This window comes from Zingiber officinale, chromosome 5A (genome assembly GCF_018446385.1).
Source record: "Zingiber officinale cultivar Zhangliang chromosome 5A, Zo_v1.1, whole genome shotgun sequence".
NCBI lineage: Eukaryota > Viridiplantae > Streptophyta > Magnoliopsida > Zingiberales > Zingiberaceae > Zingiber > Zingiber officinale.
The window spans coordinates 105,796,884-105,809,016 of record NC_055994.1 but is presented as its reverse complement, the minus strand read 5'-3'; the positions used below and the strand labels follow the sequence as shown (position 1 = coordinate 105,809,016).

The following is a 12,133-nucleotide window of genomic DNA, read 5'->3' as shown; positions in this document are numbered from 1 at the left end:
GTCACCCTGTTGGATGGCGTGGAGTCATGGTCGAGAGAGAAAGGAGAAGCTCATAGCTGGGTGAATATATGATTAATAGGATAATGGCCGACTAAATAAAAAGTTTTCCCCAGGCGACTCCTGATCGAGATTAGGAATACTTAGTCTTATGAAAACTTTTAGTGTATTACCGGTCGAGTGAAGGTCAAGCGAACCAGTGTGCTTATATGCGCTCGATCGGACAAAACCCGACCGAACGTAAATATACTTAGCCTTATAAAGCTTTTAGTATATTATCGGCCGAGTGAAGGCCGAGCGAGCATTAGTGTGCTTATATGCACTAGGTCGGACAAAGCCTGACCGAACGTAAAACCACTTAGCCTTATACAGCTTTTAGTATATTATAGGCCGAGTGAAGGTCGAGCGAACACCAGTGTGCTTATATGCGCTCGGTCGGGCAAAGCTCGACAGAGCGTAGAGACACTTAGCTTTATACAACTTTTAGTATATTACCGACCGAGTGAAGGTCGAGCGAGCACCAGTGTGCTTATATGCGCTCGGCCGAGCAAAGCCCAACCGAGCATGAAGGCACTCAGTCTTATAAAGCTTATAGTATATTCTCGATCGAAATATGCTTAACATAAGGTATTCTCATTATATACACGATCGGCTTGATTGACCGGCTGAAATATGTTCCACAAAGGGTATTCTCAATATATACACGACCGACTTGAATGACCGGCTAAAATATGTTCCACAGAAGGTATTCTCAATATATACACAACCGGCTTGATTGACCGGTCGAAACATGCTTAACAAGATATTCTCACTATATACACGACCGACTTGAATGACCGATTGAGACATGTTTAACAGAAGATAGTAAACAAGTATGACAGTTTGACAAATTTAGCGGGAAACATTCTCTAGAAGCTTCCTCAATTATAAGGACATGTTCCTATTCATATTTTATCAAGAATATGAGTCATAAACGACAAAAGAGGTACATATAGGATAAAAAAAATTCTTTAAAGGATTATTACACGAAGCCTAAGGGGTGACTTCATCTCCTAACAAACTCTAATAAACCGGGGACCGTCTCATGACTACGGAGGTTATACGAGGCAGTATAAAAAGGGAGATCCTCTCCGTTGGTAAGGTACGTAAACTCTAGTATCTAAAACTCTGTTTCTAAGTACTGTCATTATTGTACTTCTTCTTCTTCCACCTTCGAGAGAGAAACTTACTTGAGCGTCAGAGGGTCTAGCTAAGGATCTCCACCCCGATTTTGGGTCACTAACGCTTTGTTGGATCATCTCACTGTGCGCAGGATCGTTGAGAAGCTCTTCCAGATCTTCAGGAGTTCATCGTCTCTAAAACCCTCGTTTATCGAAGCTAGCGCACCACCTCGTAGATTTCAGACAAAATCAGATATAATCAATTTAGATTTTCTTTTACTTATTCCCCAATAACAATAATAATGATAATAATAATAATTTGATATATCAGCATTTACCACGTGTCTACAAGACTACAACAAATAATCCAACTCCAAAAACACTAACCCTATGTTTAGATAGGGTTAGCGAAGGTTCATTAACGGAAAGGAAAGGGAGGAAAAATAAAGTATTTATATTCACTTTATTTAGGAGAGAGAAAAGATTTATTAACGTAATATGTGTTACCGTTGGGAGGAAAGTGAGGGTAATGAAGTTTAAATATATTAAGTTATAAAATTACTCTCACTTTTATTAAAGACTTACGCGTTCAAGAACCTAGTACATCTTACATACATTTATTAGTTAAGACTTACGCGTTCAAGTAATTGTAGTTCGTTTGTTAAAGTTGGCGTCGGCGTCGAAGTAGGTGTCGACATTAAAGTTAGCATCGAAGTCACCGTCGGCGTCAAAGTCAGCGTCGGTGTCGATGGAGTGCGAGTATTTTTAGTCACGACGCAAAACATACCTAAAACAATAATTTTTAAAATTAATATAATAAAACAGGGATAAAATTGAAATATAAATTTTTTTAGTTCCCTTTACCCTTACACCCCAAATCGGGGTGTAAGAAATTCTTTCATTTCATGGGTAAAAAAGATTAAAATTTATCCTTCCTTATCTTTCTTTTCCTTTCCGTAACTCACTTCCTTCTAAACAAGGTTTGAAGTTTCTCTTCTCCTTCTTTACCCTTCTCTCCCTTTCCCTCACCTCCTCCCAAACCGTACATTAATTAATTGGTAACCAATCGACAACCCACCACTAGCAAGTTGCATTGTCATCCATCCAATTTCCTCTAATTAACATCTAATGCCTCAAAATAACATTTGATGGGTCAAAATCAAAATGCACTATCTTATTAAGGCAAGTTTTTTAGAAAATTAAAATAAAATCAAACACTCAAATTTTTTTTAATGGGAAGATAATCTTAAAATGTTGGCGGAGTGACGAGCCATTCATATTTTTGGATTATTTTGGTGTCTTGATGAAAAATATTTATGAGATTAAATTGATTATTTTCTGAATTAGTCGTTTAGAATAATTAATTACTAGGATTATAAAAAAATAAAGATATTATTATATAAATTATAATAATTTTAGTTTAAATAATTACATTTTAATTAAAATTATTATATTATTATAAAGATATTGGATTAATAATATTTTAAGAAAAACTAAAATAAGATTTTTTTTTAAAGCCCACTCTTCTAACAATAATAAAAATAAAAATAAAAATAAAAATAAAAACTTTTCTAATTTTTACCTAAACTAATTTTAAATTAAAGTTATTTATAGAAATAAAATATAAAAGCAAACCTCCCCAGCCAACTCACTTCACCAAATCCTGGATTTGGCACGAAATAAATTGCTTGTCTCGACGCAATTAATGCTTTAAATGTTGAACCGACCAGTTGGTTCAATCAAGAACCGTCCACGCTTTAAGAGGCTCAGTAAGTGAACCGGGAAATCAAACCGAGCCGCGCACAGAGAAACCTTTTCATTTGCCCCTTCGAGTTTTCCATTACTTTTCTTGACTCTTTGGAAATATTTTGAAAACTCTGGAGCCAAATGAAAGTTTCTCCCCGGCATATATATGCAGTGCCCCCGGCCGTCCATTCCAAGCCACCACCTCGATTAATCAGGGAGATGACGGCCGAGATTTGGCCCCTAGTGCTCGCTGCGGTTGCGATCGCAGTCGCCGCGGCGGCGGCGGAGAAGAAACTGATCGTGGCGGTGGAGGGGCTGGTGAGTTGCCAGGCGTGCGGGAGCGCGGGGGCGTGGGACCCGGCTGCGGCACGGCCGATGCCGGCGGCGAGGGTGGCGATGACGTGCAGCGACCACCGGGGGCGGGTGGTGCTCTACCGAGCCGCGACAGCGGACGACAATGGCTACGTGTTCGCGGAGCTGTACACGACGACGATGCGCGGAGGGTACTTCGACCCTGCCGAGGCGTGCACAGCTCGACTCCTCGCCTCGCCGGACCACCGCTGCAGCGCCGCCACCGACATCAACGGCGGGGCGCGGGGGGCGCCTCTCCGGTTCCAGAACACGACCATCCCAGGAGAGTACGTGGACATCGACGTCTACGTGACGGGGCCATTGGCCTTCCGGCCACCGCACTGCCCGACGAAGATCGCCGACTAAAGAAGCGGCTTATCAGGCACGATTTTACTACAATTTAATTGTATTGAAGGAAAGATGGGACTTTTAAAAATTATCTATTTTTTCTTTTAAATATATATTTTTAAAAAAAATAAAAGACTAAATAGATAGAGGGTTTAATTTGGCAAAAGACTATTATGCTCGCGTATGTATCTCATACGGTAAACCAATAACCATTTATCAACTCAACTTAGCCGTCAGAGCGATTTAATTATCCACCTGGAAAGTAGGAAAGGTGGCCAGCAAACGATTAGGCCACCGTGGTGAGGCTGAGACGGCCGATCACACCATGTGCAGTAGAAAGAGGAGCCGTCCTCAAACTAATAATAATAATAATAATTATTATTATTATTATTATTATTATTATTATTATTATTATTATTCTGTGTGACAACTTTCGGGGACTTTACATGCACGGCTCTTTTTCATCTGCTGAATGATCTTCAGATGTCAGCATGTATCGTATTGTATCGTGTGACGCTTAAATGTTAAGTAAATCTAACTCAAGTAAATAAAAAATAAAAATAAAAACTAGGGAGAAAAAAGAATTTTACACTATTTGATATAATTTTACACGCGTGCACTATCTTGATAGTCCCCTTTGATTGCCCCACATTATTGGCAGGGAATAATTATAGAAAATCAAAACAAATCATCTTATAGAAAGGTATTTCTATCAGTTTTACCGAGAATTAACTCTTGCTCAATTCTATAATTCTGTATGATGACCGGCTTAGCTATATCCTGGGAGCTACGCTATTTGATACAAGCTTAGATTTAAAGTGATGTATATGGTGCAAAAATCTCACCGTGATGACACAACCACAAAAAGTCACCTCGCACCCAATAGTGATGATGTTGAAACTTCCTCTTAGCTTTCTTTTCTCATGACGGAGCTGATTCTACGAAAAACAATATGTGTCAAAGGACTCGTCAGAAATTACCTCAATGAATCCCTCCGATGCCTAATTCATATCATGGAGCCTCAAAATGAAACAAATCAGAGAAATAATAAGAGATTGAGTAAAAGTAGATGAGATCAGAATATATAAGGGAGAATCCCCCTCCCCTTATCTTATATAGAGAGAGAAACTCAAAGGATGCACCTGATGAGAAGAAATCAAAGGTATGCACCTTATGAAGAGAAGCCTAGGAATTGTATCCCATTAAGGTATCTTGTCTAAAAGTGGTGAAAGGTGAATTATCGGTGAGCTGGCTTGAAGGCTGACTGGAAGAAAATTTCGAGCTGGGAATGCCTGCAAGCACAAGCAGAAAGAAGAAGATCGTCAGTAAGCAAGTTGAGGAGGGTCCTTGGCATGACTGCTTCGACAGTCAAGTCAACACTCTGGAAAGATGAAAAATAATAGAATATTAGGACAAGGCTCTTGGACTCGCGTACCTGCACCAACGGAGAAGAATCCTTTTTATAATGCTCCTGTAATCTCCACATTAACAAGACATTGCATCAATACTAGACAACACGTCTAATCGTCACTTATCATTGTATCAAAGTGATCCTATCGTATATGATCCTGCCCTGAAGCTGAGTAGATGGCAACCGGGGAGCAACGCTGAGGTGACTCGCTCTTCGTCTTCGCTGATGCTCGTCCTCCGTTCCTACAACCACAAGTCGTTAGTGCCAAGCCGGGAAGGCGTTCCCGGCGACGGCCCTCCGACGATCAAGTCACACACCGGCAAGCTGAGGACAACAGAGTAAAGAAGAAGTAGTGAACAGTGACTCCCAAAGATGTATATGCGTACCTCCGCGGGGGGATGCTCCTCTCCTTATATAGGGCTTCGGCGAGTAGACTGCATGCTTCCCGGTCGGATACGTATTCCCAAACTTTTCCCCAAAAGATAACATTGAGAAAGGATCCCTGACATATTACCATAATGGGGCAAGCGTATCTTTGCCACGGCGGCGGGATCTTCCTCCGTACGATCCTCTGTCCTTCCTCGCCGTCAGTCGGCGGAACTGACTCTCAAAAGGATATTCTATCCCTACGCACCATTAATCGGCGGCACTGACTCCCAGAAGGATGTTGGCATGTATCCCCCGTCTTATTTGTCGGCTGGCCGTCTGGCCGGATTCCCTTTTATCGATCCGGACGCCTACCTATTTGACCTCATATGCCTATGTTCAGGGCGACCGACTTGAGTGCCCCGGTCTCGGTACGTTGTGGGCTCGGCCAACCCTCTTCAAACTCTTCTGGCCGATCAGGTTGTAAGCTCCGCCAACCTTCTCCAAACTCTTTCGGCAGATCGGGAATGAAGGACCTTCCGATCGACTAGTCTCTTAGTTGACCACCTCTTGACTTTGGCGACCACCCAAGCATTGAACTTCCTTGGAGGTAGGCCCTTCTGGATTATCACCAGATCAGTATATGTATAACGAGTGTCTTATATCTCTATAGAGATATTATCTCCATGATCGCTGACAAATCCACTTGAAGTATTAATTACAAGATGAGTTCATGGGACATAAAGCTTAATGGACCGTTGATCATGTGTCTCCTAGTTGAGAGATGGGTCGAGGCTAAGAGCATTGGGGGTGGCTAGGCTCCTAAATAGTTAAGTTGGGAGCTGGGCTCCAATGGCCTCCAAGTGGAGAGCTGGGTCACTAGGATGCTCGATCGGCATTAGCCGATTGGAGTACTAGTGTAGTAGAATAGAGTCTCGTAAGTAGATAAATGAGGAGCTGGGCCCTGATGACATTCGAGTGGGAAGCTAGCCCGCTAAGATGCCCGATTGGCATTAGTCGATCAGAGTGTGGTGGTGAGCAAAACCCTGTAAGTAGATAAGTGAGGAGCTGAACCCCGACGACCTTCGAGTGGGAAGTTGGGCCCCTGAGATGTTCGATCGGCACTAGTCGATCAGAGTGTGGTGGGGAGCAGAGCCTCGTAAGTGGATATATAAGTGGGGAGCTGGGCTCCGATGACATCCAAGTGGGGAGTTGAGCCTCTGGAATGTCTGATCGATATTAGTCGATAGGAGTGTGGTTAGGAGCAAAGCCCCTACAAGTAGAAAGTGTGGAGTTGAACCCCAATAACATCCGAGTGGGGAGCTGGGTCTTAGGATGTCCGATCGACATTAGATGATTGAAGTGTGGTGGGGAGCAGAACCCCATAAATAGATAAGTGGGGAGCTAGGCTCCAATAGCCTCCAATAGGGGTGGCAATTCAGTTCGAGTTCGGGTTGGTAGGTTGGCGGGTTGGCAAATCACAACCTGAACCTGACCTGATTATTAATTCGGGTCAAACTATTCAACCTAAACCTGATCTGTTTATTTGCACTTGACCTGAACCCGACCCGTTTGACCCGTTGATCCATTTGACCCGAAACATGACTTGCATTCATTAAAGAAATTTTGTATATTAAATTAAAAATTAAAAATAACATTTATCTACACAAATTGACAATCCATATCATAAATGATAAGTCATAGCAACATTGCAATCAATAGCATATCTCTATGTTTAGGGTTTTTAACTTTTTTAAATTTATAATTTTAGTTTAAATTTATAATTATTTATAAACGGGTTCGCGGGTTGTAATTGGATCATTTCAAGTTAACCCGAACCCGACCTGTTTATTAATTGGGTCGACCCGATTTCGACCCGAACCTGAAATTACCCAACCCTAACATGATTTTTTTGTGTTTGGTTCGGGTCATGTTTTCGTGTCGGGTCAAAAATTATCATCCCTAGCCTCCGAGTGGGAAGCTGAGCCCCTAGATGTCCGACCAGCATTGGCTGATCGAAGTGTGGTGGGGAGAAGAACTCCATAAGTAAAAAGTGGGGAGTTTCGTCCGATGGCATCCAAGTGGAGAGTTGGATCTTGGGATGTCCGATCGACGTGGAAAGAGATCGGAGTGTGGTAGGGAGCAGAGCCCCATAAGTAAATAAGTGGGGAGTTGGATCCTGATGACCTCGGAGTGGGGAGGTCCCTGGGATGTCCAATCAGTTTTAGCTGATCGACGTGGGAAGAGATCACCGACTAGGTTACTCGAGTTCACCTATCTTAAACTTTAACTGCCACTTACTCTGACCTATTTACCTTTGGATCTTACCTGGAGGCTCATCATCATCTGCCATGTCAGTGTCATTGTAACTATCATGTCCCTTCAGATGTTATGATAATTGTCATGTCCCTTCGTATGTCGGGAGATCGAAAGGTCAAACTAATGGCAAGTAAGAAGGTTAGGAGGTCGGAGGTCGAACTGCTCAGTATGTCGGCAAGCTGAGAGGTTAGATTGCTTGGTAGGTCAACAGACTGGTTAAATTAGCTCAGCAGGTCGACAAGTCTGATCAACTCGAACCAACTTAAATTGACTCAGCAACTAAGCCACTTAGGCACATCTGCTGACCTGGAGCCAACTAGATACCGATCCTGTCACAACGTATAGCACGTTGTCGCATGACATCTTGCTCATTCTTGAATTTAGTTTTTTCAAATTCCTCTTTTTATCATTAGTTTTATCGATGTGAATTTACATGGTAGGAGCTTCTCTTAGCGCTCTTATCTTTTCATACAAAGGAAGAATTCTGTAGTTGTTGTAGAATTGCTATATTTTTAGTCCCACGTTAAATATTTTAAAGCTCTCATGAAAATCTTTATAAGTGGCAGTTAAAAATAAAGACATCTTTTCCATGTCAATTAATATTATTAAAGGATATCTTAAGATATCAAAAAGACTTTGGACATCGATTTGGGGCCAAACTGTAATTAATATTAATTAATCATAAATGGTATTTAAAGTGCTTTTGGTTGGGGGTCCTTTTAAGATTTTAAGAAGAGTTACTTTTTGGAGAGTACAGTACGATGAAAATTATAAGCTGTGTTCTGGGGAGAGGGGGGAGTTATTGTATCATTGGCCTCTATGGTAGAATCAGTCGGGGAGGCCTGAGAGGCGGTGGTTTACCCTGTGGCGGATGTCAACGGTTCGAGTCTGCTTATCTCCAGCCTGTGAACTTAGTTGATACTATGATAACACCCAATTTTTCCAATTCGGCAGTTCGATCTATGATTTATCATTTATGGACGTTGATAAGATTCTTCTATTTAGCAGCACCTTAGGATGACATAGCCTTAACGTTAATGGCGAGGTTCAAACGAGGAAAGGCTTACGGTGGATATCTAGGCACCCAGAGACGAGGAAGGGTGTAGCAAGCGACGAAATACTTCGGGGAGTTGAAAATAAGCATAGATCCGGAGATTTCCGAATAGGTCAACCTTTTGAACTGCTGCTAAATCCGAGGTTAACGAATTTTTTTACCCAAAATATCCTCGGATAAGAGAAAAATATGATAAAAAAGAAAAGCATAAATAAAAAATAGGAAAATTTTAAAATTAAATAAAAAACATAAAAAATAAAAACCTATAAAAAAATAATAAAAAAATAAAAAATTGTAAAAAAACTTAAAAACATAGAAAAACATTAAAAAAAAATGAGAAAAAAACATAAAAAATAAAAAATATTTTTTTTAAAAAAAATAGAGAATGTAAAAAACATTAAAAATAAAAAAAACAAAAAAACCTAAAAAAAGTAAAAAATAATAAAAAAAACTTTAAAAAAAAATAAAAAATGAAAAACATCAAAAACATAAAAAAAAAAACAAAAAAATAAATATATATATAAATAAAAATATGAAAAAGGAAAAGTAAAAAACGTAGAGTTAAGTATAGTTAGTTTTGCAACTAAGGGTAATATAGTAAAATATTAAATTAGATTATTCATTAAAACTTTTAAACAAATAAATTTTTGTTGTATTACCTAAATTGAATCAAATAACATTTGGTTATGTTTTATTTCCCATAACCTTGGTTGATTACCTGATAATTATATAACTAAAATTATACATGATAACTTGAATCAAACACACTCTTAATTAATTCTGTTTTGAATAGTTAACTAATGAAAGTGGTTAGTCATTTTAAAAAATAATAATAATAAAAGAGTTTGTTGTGTCTTTTCGTAAGAGATAAAATGTCTCTTTAAAATGATTTTTCGAATCTATAAATCAAATAATGTTTCTCAATTAAATTTTTTATCTAATATGTCTCAAAAATTAAAATATCCAATATTCTACACTTTTTTCTTGATAATATGTATTGAGGTAACAATGCTCGATCTCAAGTGATTAGGTTTGATCAAATTATTTTAATATGTTTGAGAAAACATTTAAGTGAAATTTGACTTACGTGGCTTAGTTGCTGAGTCAATTTAAGTTGGTTTGAGTTGATCAGACTTGTCGACCTGCCGAGCTAATTCAACCAGTTTGCTGACCTACTAAGCAATCTAACCTCTCAATTTGACTTTCAATCTTGATTGCAACCCATTTTCAAGATTTACCATTTTTATTTTCTAAGTCGATTACACATTTTATATTGATCCCATAAGATCTAACACTTCAACAAACTTGAGTTAGCACTCATGGATTCATGTCTATGGACCATGGTAGCGTTCAAACTAATTTCTTTATTTGACAAAACTTAATTAATCCTTCATCACTCAACAAATATTTAATGTTTATTTCTCATTTACTTTAAAATTAATTTACTATTGCGCATCACCTAAAAAAATTTAAAAACGTGTATAAAGACGTTTTTACTTCCTTTTCATATTTTGATAAGCATCTATTTAAATTATTTGGTGTTTTACATTTTAACATGGAAAACGAGCTGACTTTATAGTTTAGTTAAAAGACAAGCCTGCGTTCTATAGCAATTATTAAAAGACTCATTTAAAATTATAAATTTTTTGAAAGATATATTTAATTTTACGATTTCAATATTTTATATTTCCCACCATCACTAGATTGTGCTTAAAAACGATATTCACGTATTCTATATCATTGATGTGATATTATCTATTTTAGATTTAGATTTTGATAATTTTATTTTTAGGTTTTATTTAAAAGTTTTCATGTCAATGAAGATATCCTACCATTAACTTATGATCCGGAACTCTCCGTGAGTATCTGATCATCCTAACCTACTCTGGACTTCTCCGCGAGCATCCGTATCAGATCATTTTTGACATGCTTTATGCCTTTCTATAAGTATCCGAGCGCCCTGACCTGCTTCCGACCTCCTCACGAACATTCAGTCACTTATGACCTGCTTCGGACCTCCACGTGAGCATCCGATCATCCTAACTTGCTTTGAGTTTTCTCGCGAACATCCATATCCGGTTACTCTTGACCTGCTTCACTCCTCTTCATGAGTATTCAGTCACCTTGACCTGCTTCGGGTCTCTCCACGAGTATCCGGTCACTCGTAACCTGCTTCGGATCTCCCCACGAGTATCCGGTCACTCATGACCTGCTTTGGACCTCCATGTAAATATCCGGTCATCCTGACCTATCCCGGACCCACCTTCAACTTCGTTAAAACCATCCCATATGATATCTGGTCTGAACTATGATTCTAATATCATTTATTATATCCAAAAAATATTCACATATCTCTATAATTATATAATATTATTCACTTTAACCTAAATCCTCAAAACTTTACTAGGATTTATTAAAAAATTTCTCGAGTTTCCAAATACAGTCACCGATTTTAGTATTTATGCACCATCAACATTATAATAATGTTAATATTGTCTTTCGAGAAATTTAAATATTAATTATGTCTTTTAAAAATTATATAATTTTAAATGCGTTTTGGTAAATTATCGATTGTTTTTGATGTTTTTACTTTTTCTTTAAACTTGAGTTATAATCGACAAATCTACCTCCTCTATTTCAATCTTATCCGTATCACACTTATTTCCTTTTTTTAAAGAATTTTATCTTTATCTCGTAAAGTATAATAGACCATTTATAATAAAATATTAATTGATTAATATTATCCGGACGGTAATTTTCCATAACTATCCAAAACGTTAGTCACTTCCAAATTTATGATTGTCGACTCCAGAAATAAAATTGATATTTTATCTTACTATTTTATTAAAAATCTTCGTCCTTTACTAACTAATTTTGATGAAGCCTAAAATGAATTTACGTTACTGTCCTTTTTTCTATTCACACTAAAAATAATTCTAAGATTTATTAGTAATTCCACAAGCGAAACAATCAGTAATCTAGAGTTCTAGACTCAATTATGACGTATTATTATGAATTTTTCTCATCATTAATTTTCTCTGGTTATTTTATATAAAAAAAATAAAGTTCTCTTTAGTCCCACATCTTAGAATTGATAACATGATAAAAAAACTTCTATAAATATTTTAAGCCGACAATGTTAAAAAATATATTTTTCTTAGTTTCTTTTACTAAGATAAGATAAGTATAATATTAAATTAAAATAATTTTTTTATAGGGAAGTCTATTACAATAATTTATTGTTGGGGCCCAAATAATTTATATATTATTATATTACACACGCAACGCGTGTGCACGATCATACTAGTAATATAATTAAAAATTATTTAATAATGCTTTGAAGTCATGAATATAAATAATATTTTTTAAAATAATACACCA

At 37.7% G+C, this 12,133-nt stretch overlaps 1 protein-coding gene across 1 annotated transcript; it reads left to right on the top strand.

The window, feature by feature from the left end:
- The first annotated feature begins 3,122 nt into the window (after nt 1-3,122).
- Nucleotides 3,123-3,620, top strand: LOC121979876. The gene has a single exon (XM_042531859.1). It carries the CDS (start codon nt 3,123-3,125, stop codon nt 3,618-3,620), a length of 498 nt encoding a protein of 165 aa, XP_042387793.1.
- The last annotated feature ends 8,513 nt before the right edge of the window (nt 3,621-12,133 follow it).